General features: G+C 57.8%; 2 protein-coding genes across 2 annotated transcripts in view; one reads left to right on the top strand and one right to left on the bottom strand.

Moving 5' to 3' along the window:
- Positions 1 to 3087, top strand: part of CALM3 (calmodulin 3) — an 8000-nt gene extending 4913 nt beyond the window's left edge. The window contains exons 3-6 of the mRNA XM_007458497.1: positions 1453 to 1596; positions 1762 to 1868; positions 2151 to 2286; positions 2433 to 3087. Of these exons, the coding sequence (XP_007458559.1) occupies positions 1453 to 1596; positions 1762 to 1868; positions 2151 to 2286; positions 2433 to 2461 (416 nt within the window). The 3' untranslated portion in view covers positions 2462 to 3087. The remainder of the gene's footprint in view (positions 1 to 1452; positions 1597 to 1761; positions 1869 to 2150; positions 2287 to 2432) is intronic.
- Positions 3088 to 10871: 7784 nt separating this feature from the next.
- Positions 10872 to 13067, bottom strand: PTGIR (prostaglandin I2 receptor). Its single transcript, XM_007458496.1, has 2 exons — positions 12297 to 13067; positions 10872 to 11258 (listed from the first exon to the last, which is right to left on the bottom strand). The coding sequence occupies exons 1-2, from the start codon at positions 13062 to 13064 to the stop codon at positions 10872 to 10874; spliced, it is 1155 nt and encodes a 384-aa protein (XP_007458558.1). The 5' UTR covers positions 13065 to 13067.
- Between the last annotated feature and the right edge of the window lie 3925 nt (positions 13068 to 16992).

Raw genomic sequence — 16992 nt, 5'->3', positions numbered from 1 at the left:
ATGTGCTGCCTGAGGACAGAGGCCCCCCCCTGCCCCAAGACGATGTGCTGCCTGAGGACAGAGGCCCCCCCCCTGCCCCAAGACGATGTGCTGCCTGAGGACAGAGGCCAGTTCTCAGTTAATCTCCACAGCCATGGGCTGGCGCAAAGTAGCCCCTGGGGCCCAGCAGCTACCCAGCCCCAGCTTTGCTGTCACATTCAACACGCTCCACGTAACTGGTACTGAAGGCCCAGCTTCTGAAGCGGGAGGAGACAGGGATGGACTTGCCTTCTCTCCTTTCCTCCCCTCCCCGCACCCCTCCTCCTCCCCCCACACTTTCTGCTTCTAAACTTTGGCCCCCGGTGGCTCTGGAGACCCACCGAGGAAAGCCAGAGAACCCCCTTGTTGTTTAGTGATCATGAGCACAGGGTGCCCACATGACCCCCTCCCCCAGAGAACAACAAGGCCTCAGCACAGGGCGGTGCCAGCATCCCCAGGGAGACTCTTACGCTTCTCCAGGGCCCAGGGGCTCGGGGGCAAAGCTTCTCGGCTGTACATGTGGCTCCTGCCACACTCAACCCCCGCTCTGCCCTTGGGTAACACAAACACACGCTCCACGTCACGCCCCCGTCGCCACCACCACCCCGCCCCCCCCGTCCCCATTAGCAAACTGTCCACCACCTTACCCCAGCCCACGCCCTGTGGGAATAGGCTGCCAGGCATCTGTTCTTTGAGGGTTTGGGGGTAGGGAGAGCCAGGTGCCGAAATGGGCCCAGTGGGAGGGCAGGAGCCACGTGCTTCTCTCCCGCTCCTGATGCGTCCCCAGCTGTGGCCTTCCCACTCAGTGCCACTAGCGCCTCATCCTCCTGGCTTGGCAGCCATCCCCTCTCCTTCCGTCCCCCCACCTACCCCACGCATCGTCCGTCAGCCGTGCTCTGCTGCCGGCCACCCCCAGACTCCACCATACACAGCGCTCAGCTCCTCTGGAAACCAGGGAACTGGGCTGGCGGTACCAGTCAGGAGGGATGCCATGCCGCCCAGAGGCATCCTGCACCTCTCCTTCCCTTCCTTTCCCAGCCAGTTGGCCTTGGCTAGCATACTTCAGATAGAGACTTCCCACGGCTCTCATCCCCTCCATGGCGTTGGTCCATTTCATCATTTGAGGAAGAGGCTGAAGCCAGGGACCAAGAAGAAATGTAGAAAGGTCTAAGGCCACTGTCACCCATTTTCCCCTCTGTCCCCACTGAGCTAGGTGGACAGAGCAGGCGGCTTTGCCTGGCACAGGCCAGGTGCTCAGTAAGTGTTGACTGAAAGAAGGAAGGGTCCGGCCCTGAGTACAGAGGCAAGAGGCTTGGGCTGGAATTGAAGTCTTGTTCTGGTTTCTTTAGGTGGGCCTGACTCTTTCCGCATGTCTCCCAAGGTCAGGACTTCCCTGTGTCCTCGGCCTCTGACTCATTGTCTTTCTTCTCCCAGAATTCAAGGAGGCCTTCTCCCTCTTTGACAAGGATGGAGATGGCACCATCACCACCAAGGAGTTGGGGACAGTGATGAGATCCCTGGGACAGAACCCCACTGAAGCCGAGCTACAGGACATGATCAATGAGGTGGACGCAGATGGTGAGCCCCGTGGAGCGGGTGGGCAGCCCCACTCCCGGTCACCCTCACGACCACAGGGAACCTTCCTCCGGTGATGGATGAGCCGGTGTCTCCTCTGCCAGGGCTCCAGGCTCGTCTCCCAGGGCCCAGGCCCAGAGCATCCCTGCTCCCTTCCCCACCTTGCAGGGAACGGGACCATTGACTTCCCGGAGTTCCTGACCATGATGGCCAGAAAGATGAAGGATACAGACAGCGAGGAGGAGATCCGAGAGGCCTTCCGTGTCTTCGACAAGGTGAGCAGGCCTTTCCCAGAGTGGCTCTGGGACTCCGGCAGAGAGCAGAACAGGTGGCATCCCAGGATGCCCTGTGTAACTGGAGTCAGCACTTCCAGGAGGCCTGGGCCCCAGTGCCATCCCCGCTGCCAACTTGCTCTGCCACCTCAGGAAGCCCCCCTGCCCCTGCTGAGTGTGGGTGACTTGTCAGTTCCTGCACTGTGGCCTCTCTCCCGCTGCCCCCAGGGAAGAGCCGGGCGAATGCCTCGAGCTCAAAGCTTTTGTCTGTCCCCTGACACCCAGGATGGCAATGGCTACATCAGCGCCGCAGAGCTGCGCCACGTCATGACGAACCTGGGTGAGAAGCTGACCGATGAGGAAGTGGATGAGATGATCAGAGAGGCTGACATCGACGGAGACGGCCAGGTCAATTACGAAGGTGAGCAGACCCGGCCCCTGTCTCTGGGCCAGCAGGAGCTTCTGGAACAAGCCCCCAGGTCGGGGTGGGGTGGGGGGTGCGGGGTGCGGCTTGGGGCTGAGCCCTGCTCACTGGCTGACCTCCTCCCTGTCTGTTTCCCTCCACAGAGTTTGTACAGATGATGACTGCAAAGTGAAGGCCCCCGGGCAGCTGGTGATGCCCGTTCTCTTGATCTCTCTCTTCCCGCGCGCGTGTCTTCAACACTCCCCTGCGTATCCCGGTTCTAGCAAACACCAGTTGATTGACTGAGAATCTGATAAAGCAACAAAAGATTTGTCCCAAGCTGCATGATTGCTCTTTCTCTTCCTCCCGAGTCTCCTTCCATGCCCCTGCCATCTCTTCCTTTTGCCCTTCCCCCTTCCATTCACATCTTCTAAGGCCTGATGCATTCATAAGATGAGCCCCCCAGTCCCCTTAGCGGGGGTGGGGGCGGGGCCTGCCCTCCTTCTCCAGCCCGGGTGGCTCTCGTCCGTCTTGGTTTGTTTCTTTTCATATGTCCTCTTATATTTTGGGTGCTGGGTGGCTGCCAGCCCTGTCCCGGGACCTGCTGGGGAGGGGCCGAGGCCCTCCGAGGGCCGGGCAGGAGAGCACGCCTTTCGCTGTTGCATGCGACCAGCCCTGTGATTCCCTGTGCCGATCCCAGCAGCCTGTTGGGGCAGGGGTGCCGAGAGAGGCATTCCAGAAGGACTGAGGGCGGGGGGCGGGGGGGAGGTTCCAGAGTTGTGGTGTTGACTGGATGTGGCCCAGGAGGGGGTCAAGGGGCGAGGGAGGCTTGGAAGCCAGCATTCTTTTACCACCTGAGGGGCTCATAGAAGCATTCTTTTACCACCTGAGGAGGCCGGCTCATAGAAGGGGCTGGAGAGAGTGGTCGAGGCTCAGATGCCATTGGCTGCTCTTCTGAACCCATCTGATTGGCTTCCTGAGGTGGGGCTGAGCGGGGCTGCTCCCCGGACCCTCCTGCACGTTGTCCAGCCTGTGCTCCTGATGTGATCTCAAGCTGTCCTGTAAATACCTGGTGCTAACATCCCATGCCGCTCCCTCGTGACACCCCTGTCCCCCCGCATCGAGGTCCCCTCGTCGGAATGGACGTGGGGATGGCCGCTTTGTAATATGCTGGTTATCCTTTCTTTTTCTTCATGCCCCTTAAAGCTTTAATTTTGTCCAACACCATGCTGGGCTAGCTGAGGGGTGGAGAGAGGGAAGATGTGCCCCACCACACTCTGAAGAGAACATGCCTGCAATAAAACTGTCCCCTCGGCCAGCTGCCCTGGAGGACCAGCGGCCCGTGGGCAGCTCTGCTTCCTGCTCCGCCGGCCCCTCCCGCTCCCCTGTGGTGACTTGGCTGGCTCCCTGACCTTTGTGCTGTCTCTGTGCCCGCCTCTGCCCTCACCCACCTGCCTGCCCTCACACTCCCCGCCGAGAGCATGAGCCGTGACCTTGCTTCTGATTTTCGCCTCTGGGACAATTCAGTCAATGTGGGCAGTTTGGTCATCCGGATTTTTTTTTTTTTTCCCTGTTCATTTCATCTGCCCTCCACTCCCTCCCCAGCCCCAGGTTGATCAAATGGCTTTTCCTGGGACCTGCCCAGCTTTGAGAATCTTCTCATCCCCACCCTCGGGCACCCAACCTCCGGGGGAGGGAAGGGGAGGGATGGGGCATAGTGGGAGACCCAGCCGAGACCTGAGGGTAAGGGCAGGTAAGCGTTAGGCTGTGGATGTTTTCGGAGTGTTTTGGTTTGTTTTTTTTAAACCGGGCAATATTGTGTTCAGTTCAAGCTGTGAAGAAAAATATATATCAATGTTTTCCAATAAAATACAGTGACTACCTGACTCTGCTCTTCTGCTCTTGTCTTGGTTTCTGGGCCTGCTGCCTGCAAGGGCCTGGAGCCCTTCCCCCGAAGAGCCTGTCCTCCATGCTCGCTCAAAAGACTTGGCCTCAGCACTGCACAGCCAGAGTTCAGATCCCAACCAGACTGCCGGGTGGTTGAGGGCAGGATTCTATCCTGGAAGCGCAGCCCGTTAGCTCTGAGTGCTCGCCATTGGACATCTTGGGACCTGCACGCGTGTGCGAGAGAGACTGAGCCCGCCTTAGTGGGGGCCTGTATCAGTCACACGAATGACTGCAAGATGAGGCCTGAGAAGGCCTGAGGCAGGTCCATTGCGTCACAAGAACATCCCAGTTTGGGGGTTGAGGGCGGCGGGCAGCATCAAGCTGAAAGGTGAGTGGTCACCTGGCTGTGTGGGGGTGGGGGAAGGAAGAGCATCATCCCAGAGAACAAGAAGGCAGGGTCAGGCCCTGGGGGCCTAGGCCAGGGGCGGGGGTCTCGACAGGGTGCTCCGGCCAAGAGGTGACCAGTGTCAAGCAGGCACCCTGAGTGCCAAGTTCGAACACGTGGTGGGGAGAAAAGAGGCGTGATCCTGAGCTCACAGCTTCAGTCAGCTCCTGGAGAGGGCACACGACTAAGATTTGAAAGAAAAAGCCCCAAACAACTGCAAACCATAGATAGCTCCTCAGCTTCCCTGAGGTAAGTGGGGATATGAAAAAGAAAGGAGGGGAGGCCCCGCCCCCAACTACCAAACACTGGTCGATAGACGTCATCTAACATCTGAGCTGCTCTCGCTCAACCAGGGGCTGGGCAGGAGGCGAGCAGAGACAGCTCAGTGGAGTAAAAAGGCTTCTGCTCACCTTTACACGGCCTTGGGAGGATGGAGAAGCCTGGCAGGGTTCAAACTCAGGGCCCTTCCTGTGGCGGAAAGGAGACACATTTTTCCAAAGCCCCAGTTTCTTTGCCCCCTTTTTCTGCCATCTGGTTGTGGCTCGAAATTGGTGCAGTAAAGATGGTAGAGTGGGCTTCCCTGGTGGCGCAGTGGTTGAGAGTCCGCCTGCCGATGCAGGGGACACGGGTTTGTGCCCCGGTCTGGGAGGATCCCACATGCTGTGAAGCGGCTGGGCCCGTAAGCCATGGCCGCTGAGCCTGCGCGTCCGGAGCCTGCGCTCTGCGACGGGAGAGGCTACAGCAGCGAGAGGCCCGCGTACCGCAAAACAAAAAACAAACAAAACAAAACAAACAACCAAAAAAAAGATGGTAGAGTGTTGTGGGTAAGAGCTCGGGGTCCGGGGCACTTAACTGCGTGCATGGCCTTGGGTAGACGGCTCTCTGCCCGTTTGGAAAGTGGGGCTGTGATAACACTGACCTCGGGACTTCCCTGGCGGTCCAGTGGTTCAGACTCCATGCTTCCACTGCAGGGGGCGTGGGTTCGATCCCTGGTCAGGGAACTAAATCCCGCATACCACGTGATGTGGCCAAGAAAACCCACTGACCAGGGCCAGCCGAGGATTGGTGAGCCTGCAGGAGCCAGGCCTTGGGTACAGTGAGTGTCCAGGGGGCATGAGCTGCTCTCCATTGGGTGCTTTCTACTCCACGGGCTGTCTTCTAAGCTCTGCCTCCGTGATCTCATTGAATCCTTCAAGCAACCATTTGGGCTGGGTGCTGTTAGTCCCCATTTTGCAGACTAGGAAACTGAGGCCCAGAGAAGTGCAGGAACTAGTCCAGGGTGATTAAGCAGAAAGTGACAGAGCTGGAATCTGAACCAGATGTGACCTGAGCAGTCCATCCATGCTCTCAGCTGCCTGGCTTTAGAGTAAATGGTCTTTTTTTTTTTAAGATGATTTCAGGTAGGCCAGAGACAGCCAGTGGGAAGGCTAGGCTGAGGCTGGGGTCACAACGGTGGAGTCTGAGATGGGAGCTGCCTTCTTAGAAGCCAGGATACCTGTGGAAAATTCTGGTCTTATAGCTGTGAAGAAGATAGGTTTTGGTGACTCACAGAATTGGGCTCCAACCCAGCATGACCACTGCAGTGTCTGTACACTCACTAAGCCTCAGGTCCCACCTCTGTCACTTCCTACCTGATAACCTTGGAGCGGTGACTTCACTTCTCTGAGCCTCAGTTTACCAGTCTGCAAAATGGAGAATAGTAATTGTCTCTCAAAGGAGAATCAGAAAATATTGTGCCGCTTTTTAGACATCAGGGGCGTGGGTTCAATCCCTGGTTGGGAAGTTCTGCGCTGCGAAGTGTGGCCAAAAAAAAGAGCTAAAAGGAATGGAGGCGAGGGTCGGGGGGGCAGCTAAAACCTCTAGCACCACACTTCTTGGAAGTGGGTGAGCTGGGACTTGAACCCCAGATTATTCGGATCCCAAATGCCCACGCGTTGCTTTGCCTGCACTTCTCTACTGCCCCGTCATTTATTTTCCCCCTTGGGCCCTGTGTTTTGACTTTTACTCCCATATGGCCTGCATTATTAAAAAGTCATGACTTCCCTTTCCCATTCTTTATTAATCACAGACACAGACACAGCACTCTGCGCTGCTAATGACATGGGCAGGCAGGAGGGGCAAGCATCAGCTGATGCTTGCTGTGGGTCATTTCCAACTCAGGCTTACAGATCCTCTGGGTCAGCTCAAAATCTGTCCTGAGAAAGTGACTACACAGGGGGACACATCGGGAGGTGCCCAACTGGGGCCCACAGGAGGGAAATCCAGGTTCCCCTCATCTCCCAGAGGGGAGCTCCAATGCAGTGGCTCTGGAACCACTTCTAAGTGTCATTCCAAGTGTGACCAGCAGGTGGGGCAGTGACCACAGAAGGCCCAAGAGCAGCTACTCCTGGGGACTGGCCAGGGTGTATGTGTGTGTGCGTGCTTAAGTTCCATCTCTGCTCGAAAGTCAGAAATGAATCAAGAAATGAAGTTAAAAGTGCATAAAGTCTCCTTGAGGGAGACAGACCTGTTCCCAGCGTGTCACTTCTTGACCCCAACGCCAGACCAGAGCGGGCGCCTCCCTTTCACTGTGTTCTCGGTACATTCCACAGTTTGTAAATTTGTATTTTTGTGGCTTATTGTAATACATATTTCTGTGATTATTAAATTCTCACCACCACTGAATTGTGAGCGAGGTAGGGCCAAGGCGGTGTCAGTCACTGCTATTTCCCCAGCAGGCACAGAGCAGCCGTGGGTCCAGAGCAGGCTCAATGGAATGTGTGTTGAATGAATGAATGAGACGAAGGAAAGGAGGCATCAGAGGCCAGAGTCAGAACTGTGAGCACAACAGAAACACTCTTCTTTACTTGGTTCACTTTCTTCCAATCCTCAGGTCCTGGCTCAGCCATCTCCTCCTCCAAGAAACCCTCCCTGATGTCCCCCAAGACTCCACCTTTCCCAACGTCCAGCCCTGCCCCCTCTGAACTGTGAGCTCCAGGAGCGCAGGGCCAAGGCTCTCTGCCCCTGCCATGTCCCCAGCGTCATAGGGACAAAACCTGACGTACAGTAAGCCCTCAATCAGCCTGCTGAATGAATGAACAAACGTCTGTGCTACAACAGGCTGCAGTGAGGACCATTGTGGAGCCTCAGATGCACTGAGAGCGCCTGAGAGGAGTGATTAAGTCTTCAAGGAGGAGGAATAGCCTAAAGCAGGAACTTGAAGGGCAAGGGAGCTTTTGACGGATGGAGAAGGGGAAACACGTCTCATGGGAAGGGTGAGCTCAGTGAGCTAAGAGGTGGAGGCCCCAAAGGTCATGGGCTCTTTGGGGAAACCTCGGTTGTCTGCTGTGGCCAAGCAGAGAGTGTGGGAGTTGGCCTCCAGGCAGTGGGAGCCCTTGGAGCTCAGCAGGCAGGGGAGGAACCATTCAGACAGGACCTCCAGACAGCACCATGGCAGCCAGTGGAGAGGCTACCCAGGCAGTCAGGGGTCAGGAACCAGCCAAGAGAGGAGCTTCCAAATCATCCTGGAGGGGCCGAGGGAGTTGTTTGAAAACCCGCACCCTGGCAGTGTAGACATCCAGGCCTGAGCCGGTGGGGGTCTAAGATAAACAGTGGGATGCAGAGGAGGGGGCAGATTCCTGAGATGTTAGGCCTGGTGGGTAAAAGCCAGCAGAAAACCAGCTTCAACACTTAATCCTCTCCTGCCCTTAATCCACATCCGAAAAATAGGACTGATAATGGCACCCACCTTGGGTGAGGATGCTGTGGGTTCTAAAGCCCAGCCCTGCGCTGCCATTCAGCGAATGCTGAGGCCAGAACTGACCCATCTTCCAGGGGCGGCACAGAGAGAGGAGGGAAGCGTGCCCCCCACCCCCGGGGTCTTGCCTGGACAGGCAGCCCTGCCCCACCTCGACTCCTGCCTGAAACGCAGCCCCTCCATCCCATCCCTTCTGCACAGTCCTCCAGGAGCACCTTTGGGCTGGTTCCCACTGAGGCCGGGCCAGGATTGGTAACAAAGGCCGGACCCCACCTGATGTTTCTTGAACTATCTTTTGGCTTGTCTTGGTACAAGTCAAATTTTTACTATTAAATTCAAGCAATAGGACTTCCCTGGCTGCGCAGTGGTTAAGAATCCGCCTGCCAGTGCGGGGGACACTGGTTCAATCCCTAGTCTGGGAAGATCCCACATGCTGCAGAGCAACTAAGCCTGTGAGCCACAGCTACTGAAGCCCGCGTGCCTAGAGCCCGCGCTCCGCAACAAGAGAGGCCACCGCAATGAGAAGCCCGCGCACTGCAACGGAGAGTAGCCCCCGCTCGCCGCAACTAGAGAAAGCCCACGTGCAGCAACAAAGACCCAACGCAGCCAAAAATAAATAAATAAAATAAAATAAAATATTCTAAAAATAAATGAAAAATAAATTCAAGCGATACAATATTTCTCTGGCAAGACTGCTATAAAAGTTTCTAAATTTCCTCAATTTTTTTTCAGTATTACATTTTTTTTTTATTGTGGTAAAATACCCATAACACAAAATGTACCATTTTAACCATCTTAAAAAGTACAATTCAGTGACATTTAGTACATTCACGACGTTGTACAACCACTGCCGCTATCTAGTTCCAGGACATTTTCATCACCCCAAAAGGAAACCCCATACCCATTAAGCAGTCGTTTGACCTATTTTTAACTCTCGCAGACACCCCTTCAAATGAAACATAATGTTTGGTGGGAAGAGGTCAAAACAATGGAGAAAAGCATTGTTTTCAAACAGCATTTGCCCAGATGCCAAAGACCACTGCAATAGCCACAACAATAACAACGGCAGTAACAGTAACCCATATTGTGGGCTTTACTCCAGGCCCTGTGCTAAACTGCTTTTCGGGGGAATCATTTAATCCTCAGCACAGCCTTGTAAGCTAAGTATTAGATTATGATCACCATTCTACGCAAAAGGAAACCAAAGCAAACTCATCAGCCCAACAGTGATCTGAGCTAAGAAGATATAGACCAGGGACTTCCCTGGTGGTCCAGTGGTTAGGACTCTGGGCTTCCACTGCATGGGGCACGGGTTCCATGGCCGCCGCTATTGTCTTTATAGGAAGCTCATGCCTCATCTACTCCTCCAGCCCTCCCCAGGGGCAGATTCATTGTTCTAACCCTGAAGCCAAGTGAGAAAGGGGAACCCAGGGCTGGGGGTGAGTCTGGGGGCTTTCCCATTCACCTCCTCCCACCAGCAGTAGCACCACTTCCTTTCATGTTCACTCCTGGAAAACCCTTAATTCTGTACCTGAGGGCAGGGGATGGCAACGAGAAGTGGGGAGGGGTGGATGGCTGGACATCACCCCAGCAATCAGAAGGGGAATTGAAGGCTGGAAATCACCCCAGAGGAGTCCAGGGTGGGGCCGAGACTGCTCTGTGTCCCCAGCACCTGGTAGAGTCAGCGTCCACTATGTTGAATGAATGAATGAATGAATGACATTTGGGTGGCAGTTCCCAGGACACAGGCGGTGAAGTGAGGCTCTGCGAGGGAGCAGAGGTCTGAGTTCTTGGGCCGTCCCTGGGTTCCGTACCTCCCACCGCTTCATTCTCCAGCTTCTCCCCCAGCCCAGGACCCCACCATCCACATCTTGCAACTCACCAAGCAATGCAGTTTCCAGACACCACCTGTCCAGTGGTGTCACCCACAATGCAAGCGTCTCCCCTTCTTGACCTCCCCTGCGGGGACTAGGCCTCCCAAGTCTAATGGGGAATCAGAAGTAAAGGGAAGCAGGGAGCTTGTCGGAGAATCCTGGGCTCCCATGAGGCAGAGAGAGGGTGGCTCTTGGAGTGGACTGGGAGAGGGCACGGCTGTCCGCTGGGGGTTTGGGGTGGGCATCCAGGGCACCCTGAATGAATGAGGATCAGAGCCAGAACCCTAACCAGAGCAGACCTGAGTGCACAGAAGCTGCTGGGAACTTTTCTGCCTTCTAAATATTTAGACAGCGAGATGGATAGGCAAAGCGAGGGCCAGACCAGGCCACCCAGGCCACCGGATATTTTGAGAGAACTGTTCTTTTTATGCTCCAAGATAATTGTTTCCTCTCCCTCTCTCCCCCCTCCCACAGCCCATCGTGGCCACCCCGAAGGAGGAGAAATAGCAGCTGATCACCCCCTGAATCCAGGGGGTCAACATTCTGGCCGCCTGGGCTCCAGGATCCAGCTCTGGGCTTGTCCACCCGCAGCCACCGGTCATGTCCCTGAATTTCTGGCTGCTGCTCCCGGAAGACAGGGCAGATCATCACGGGGCAGATGTCAGCAGAGGGAGCAGGCTCTCTCAGACCCCACTTTGGACGGTGTTCGCACGGTGCTGCTGGATGGCTGTAGGACAGGCAAGGGTGCCGCCTGCCCCTCGCCCCAGGCTGACAAATGCACCCAGCTCCCATCCTTCCCCCCGAGAGCAGTGGGGGCCCTTGAGCCCTTCCTCCCCGAGGCCAGCTGGGAGAGGGACGCCTGCAAGTCGCCCTGGCCAGGCCTCGGGCACAAGCAACAGAACCAGAGCTTGAGCCGCTGGAAGACAGCCTTGCGGAAAAGGATGAAGACCCAGGGATCCAGGATGGGGTTGAAGGCATTGAAACGGAAAGCGAGGAGGTCCCCCATCTCACTGCTGTCCGGGGCGATGGCCTGGGTGAAGCTGTGGATCTGAGGGCAGAGTGAGGGTGTCAAGCAGCACCCACGAGTCCTCTGCCCGCACCCACACCCCACCCTCGATCCCCTCCCCCCACTTGCTCACTGGTAGAAACGAGGGAGGGGTGGCCTGTCCGAAGGGGAAGGAAATAAGATGAAAACTAACAAACAAGTGCATCTGGGGAGCAGAGGGAGAGAAAGCCCCAGGAGACAGCCAGCAAAGCCTTAGGGGGAGAGAGATGGGGCGGTAGGGCTGCGTCCCAGGGCTGTGTCTGTGTGTGTCCAGTTTCTGAGTCCCCTGCAACCCCCCAAAGGTTTGACGACCCTCAGATCTAGCCGAGCCCTTGTGTTTTACAGGAAGAGAAACCGAGGCCCAGAGTATAGACAGGATGACTGGGTGCCACAGGACCAGGGTTGGCCCCGCTGCAATTTGGGAGGGGCAGGGCAGAAGTTCCTGCAGGAAAGGGACGAGGCCAGGAGATGCCAAGGGTAGGCCCATGGGTGGGGCTGGGGAAGTGGGGAGCACGGTTGCAGGGAGATCAGACTCTGGCATCAGAGGAGCCCAGGGTGCAGACCTGCCTCTGTGTGATCATGGGCAAAAGACATCATCACCTCTCCTCTGTAAAAATGGTGACAGGGCAGAGACTTCGTCACATTTCTTGCTAAATGCTTGTGGAATAGATGCATAAGATCATTTTGGAGATTATCGGAGAAAGGATTTCTAAACCACTGAGCACAGGGTGGACAGAGAGCAATGAATGGCGGATCTCATTATCATTGTAAGGGTAGGAGAAGGTTGGTGGGGGGTGGAATTGGTAGGGTTGGGGGGCTAGAGATGTGGAAGGGGGAGACAAGCGTCAGAAGGGGTCAAATGGGGCAGAAGCAAATGAGGAGACTTCTCCAGCAAGTTTGGAGTTGTCTGACCCTGGACAAAGCCTCTCATCTCTTCGGGTCTCAGTTTCCCCATCTGTGAAATGGGTACAAATGATGGAGGCTGGCGCTGGGCTCTGCCTTCCTCCCCACCGCCCACCCCGATCTGCCGAGGGGACTCACCGTGAGAGGCAGGGAGCACACGGCCATGATGCCCGTCATGAGGGCCAGCAGAATCAGGTGGTCAACCTCGTCTTCGCCCGCCCGGGGGCTGGGGACCAGCGAGCCGCGGTGGCGCCTCTGCTGGCGGTACATGCGCCAGAGGCTGAGGGTGACCGAGCCGTTGCAGAGGAAGATGGCGGCCACCAGCAGAGCCACGAGGCTGGCGTAGGCCAGCGAGAATGCGCAGCCGCCCAGCTCGGCCGAGCGCATACGGATAAAGCACCAGCTGCCCGGGCAGTACTGCTGGTGTTGGCCCAGGCCCAGCAGGGGCAGCGAGCAGAAGACGGCGCAGAAGGCGTAGATGGCGGGCAGCGCCAGGCGGGCGCGGCGCGGCCCGTCCAGCTGGGCGTAGAGGTAGGGGTGGCTGAGCGCCAGGCAGCGCTCCACAGCCATGGCGGAGAGGATGAGGGTGGAGGCCAGGCCGAAGAAGGTCATGGCGAAGGCGAAGGCCTCGCACAGCGCCGGGCGGCCCCGGGCCAGGCCCAGCAGCGAGCTGTTGCGGGCGTAGGCCGCGAACACCGCTGGACTCAGGAAGCACGTGCCCAGCAGGTCGGTGACCGCCAGCCCGGTGACCAGCACCGCGAAGGCCGAGGGGCGTGACCGTCGCCGCGCCCCCAAGATGCCCAGCGCCAGCCCGTTGCCCACCACGCCCGCCACGAACATCAGGGCGCTGGTGGCCGGGCCCACCGAGTCCCGCACGTACGTGAGGTTCTGGCACGAATCCGCCATCCCCGGCCTCCGGCGGCAGCCCCGGCCGGAGGGGTCCCCGGCGTGGGAGGTAGCGACGGAGGGGAGCCGGGCCCGGCCCTGCGACGCCCACCGCCGCGCTCCCCTCCCCGGGGTCCTCGCTGCAGTTGGAGGTCGGGGGGAGGGAGAGTCCCAGTCAACCCACCGCAATTCTTGTTGTGCGACTGTCTTGTCTATTTCTGTTTCTCTCCCCTCTGTCTTCCCCAGGCTCCGGTGCTCTCTCTTTCCCCTATTTCTTTCCTTCCCTACATCTGTCTCTCTGTCTAGTCTTTTCCTCTTCAAGCCCCTAGTTCTTTCCTTCTCTGTCTCTGTCTCTTGCTGTGTCTCTATCTCTGTCTCCTCCCTGGTCCACCCCCTCTGCCTCCTTCCCTCCCTCTCTCCCGACAGCCGTCTATTCCCTTCTCCGCGTTTCTGCTTTCCTAGCCCCTCCTCACTGCCTGCGGTCTCTCTCAGCTCCTCCTCTGCGGTCCCCTCGCTCCTTCTCTGGGGTCGTGCTCGCTGGGTCCCTCTCCGAGTGTCAGCTTCTCCCTCCTCCCCTCCCTCCTCCCTCCCTTTCTACTCATCTTGCCTGCTCACCCCGGCTTTTTCATTTCCTCTCTCTGCCCCACGTTCCCCACCCCCTGCTTTCTCCAGAGGGCCCTGGCCTCCATCCGCCTTCCCTGGCACACTCCCTCCATGCCCTCTCCCCAAGACATCCATCTCCCGCCTCCCCCTCCCCCTCCCTGTGTCCTCTCACGGTCCCCATCACCGAGCCACCTGCCACCTCGCACACTCAGGACTCTGCCAGCTTTCTTCCCTTCCCAGCGTCGGCCCTGGTGGGGATCACCTGAGTCATCATCACCCTGGAGTTGGGAGCTTGCCAGCAGGGACCCAGGTGGGACCTGAGGGGCACAGCTGACCAGTCTGCAAGGCTGTCTGGGGTGGCTTCTGGCATCTATTCTGGGCTCAGGCCCCGCAGGGTTAGAACATTGCCCAAGGATTGAGAAATGACCAGGAAATTCCTGCCTGATGTAGTGTTTTCCAGGCACAACTGAGCTTTCTTTTCCCTGGACACAGTTCACTCCTTGCATGAGCCCTGGGGAGGGGGTGTGGGGGGAGGAGAGACTTGGCATCTGCTGGTGTGGGACCGCACCCCCACCCCCACCCCGCCAGGATTTCCACTGCTCAGTATCAAAGGGGAGCACCCTCCCGCCCTCTTGCCTCTCACCCTAGCACTCCCAGGCCTCAGGCCAAGCTCTGGTGACCTTGACTTCAAGGAATAATATTTTAGCCACAGACAGCCGTCCAGAGCTCCAACACTGCTGTTCCTTAATTTCTCCCACTCCTCTAACAAACACAGCACCAGCCACAGAGCCACCACCCTCCAGCCAGTGTGAGCAGCCTGTGTGTCTCAGACGCCAGCACAGCGGTCACCAGTCCCTGTTGCCGCTGAGCCTATGGCTTCCCATGCAGCCTCCTAACCCATGAGGGCCAGATGGGACCTCAGAGACCTTCTCAGACACCTCTTATTTTTCAGGGAGTCAGTTTAAGTGCAGGGATGACAAATTCAAGATCTCACTCCATTTGACTGGAGTTTCTGTCCCAATTCGACCACCTCCTTGCTATGGGATAGTCCCAGGCCAGGATGGGAAGCCAGTGGGCCTCAGTTTCCTAATCTGTACAATGAGCTTCATGGGCCTGGTGGCCGACCATGGCCAGTGGCCCATCCCAGACCCCTCTTTGTACCAAGGAGAGAGCCTGTGTATATACTGTATCCCATCCAAGGCCAGAAAGGATGCTCCTGACCCCAAAGACTGGACGTTGGGCAGCTACAGACTTCCCCTCTCCGTCGCCATGCCACCCCTGCCTCCGTGACCACAATCCCCTCACCCCTCCCCTCCTCCATCTCCCTATCACCCATGCCCAGCTGGTACTCCCAGCTTCCGCCAGGATGGATGCCCCAGCTCCAGCCACACCAGGGGCTCCGAGGATGACCATTCAGCTCCACTCTGAGGGTGCCTGTGTGTGTGTGTCTCAGGCATCCTGGCCACGTGGTACCGCCCTCACTCTCTGTGATCCCAGGCAGAGCAGAGGGAACTCAGGAAGTTCTATCATATTAATGAAGGATGATGCCTGGCAGGCTTGCGTCCTGTCTCTGCATCAGGGATGTTGCAGGAGTGCCAGGGGAGGTGGGGGTGGAGCTCTGGTTCCTGGAACTTCCCTCCTACTGGCTTCCTGCCCGCACCAGGCACTGCTGAGCGTTCAGGAAGTCCACGCTGCACCCATGCCCATCGGGGCCTCAGACAGGCGCCCCCCCCAGGCCTCAGTTTCCCCACCTTTGCCACTGGGGGCCGGGAGCCCTGGCGACCCTGGCATCAGTTCTGTGCTCCAGAGCAGGCAGGAGAGGTGGCAACTGTAACTCATTCCTAAGGAGAGGACTAAGGGTCCCTGGGCTCCACGCCAGTGCTGGACACGCTCACCCCACGACAAGGGCACAAAGCGTTCCCCTTCCATCTGGGTGCCCTGGGGTGAGAGGTCACCCCAGCTGGGCTGGACTGGGGGTGGGGTGACTTCCGGGGGCGGGAAGAGCTGTGGGAAGGAACTGCTCTGGATGGGTGAGTCAGCGCCCTCCCCCTGCCACGAGTCAGGCTTCCCCAGAGGGACCCTGGGGCAGCGCCACAGAAGACAGAGGACAGCCCAGAGACAACTGGAGATGGACACACAGCACTGGGAGTGGGGGAAGGACGGGCATCTGGGAGGGGGTGTGCAAGGGACTATGGATGTGTGAACTCCATGTGTGGGTTTGTGTGACCTAAGCGAGCATCGTATCAGCATAGTGAGTGTCTGTGTGTGTGTGTGTGTGTGTGTGTGTGTGTGTGTGTGTGTGTGTGTGTCAGTGGAGGGCATTCTTTCCTCTAAGGTCTCTTTGTGCATCTGTGTCTACTGGTGCGTCCATGCGTGTCTGTTTATTGGGGCCCACCTGTTTCTTTATGGCTGTGTTGGCCCACGTGGGTCTCTAAGCCTCAATGTTCTTCATCAAATGGCTGCCATGCCCTTGGGATGTTGTTGGAAGGTTAGAGACGGAGTTCACCCTGCCTGCCTCTAGGAAGTCCTCAAACAGCTATCGTTGGTGTTGTTATTCATTCAGCGAACCTTAACCCACTCACCGTGTGACAAGGGCTGGGGGCGCAGAGGGGCTCAGAGGGCACCATCGGATGCGGGCGCGGTCCCAAGTGGCATGCGACGAGTGATGGGAGGGGAAGGTCACAGCTGGAGCCTGGGCAGGCCCTCAGGTGAGTCATTCCACCTGGGTGGGTGTGCTCAAGGTGGCAAGCACCAACCAGGCCAGGAAATGGGACCGGGATGGGCTCTTCCACACCTGCTGGCCAGTGCCTCCTGCTGCCTGCCCAGGCCTGCCTGAACTAAGATACCAGCGCACCCTGCGCCCGACCCTCTCCTGGCTCCCTGGTTTCCGTCCTTCTGGTCCTGCCCTGGGGGGAAGCTGGCCTCACCGCGTACCCCCCACACACGCCACCAGCTGCTCACGCCTGCCAGGCCCGCCTGTCGCCTGTGCCCGCTCACTGCTGTGAGAAGCCGCTGTGTGTCCATCTTGACCCATCCTTCCTTAGCAGGTCCCAGCCGCCCCAGCTAGAGGCCAATTTTCTCTGCCCACCGCCCTTTTCTCCACCACCCATGGGTCCTTGCCTGCCTACTGGCCGCTGCTTCCCTCTCCGGCTCCTGGTGTCCCTGCTCTGTCGCTCCTTTCCCACCTTTGCCTGGGCCGTGCACCTCACCTGAGGTCCCCTCACTTCTGTCCTTCAAGGCCCCCTTTGAATCCCTCCAGCCCCTCCTGAAGTCATCCATCGACTTCTCCCACTCCATCCTCAAACCCCGACTGACCAGGTGACATCACTTCTCCATGCCGCTCTTC

The sequence above is a fragment of the Lipotes vexillifer genome, unplaced genomic scaffold (genome assembly GCF_000442215.2).
Source record: "Lipotes vexillifer unplaced genomic scaffold, Lipotes_vexillifer_v1.1 scaffold371, whole genome shotgun sequence".
Taxonomy (NCBI): domain Eukaryota; kingdom Metazoa; phylum Chordata; class Mammalia; order Artiodactyla; family Lipotidae; genus Lipotes; species Lipotes vexillifer.
The sequence above is the reverse complement of the archived record's forward strand: the minus strand, read 5'-3'. Positions and strand labels throughout refer to the sequence as shown.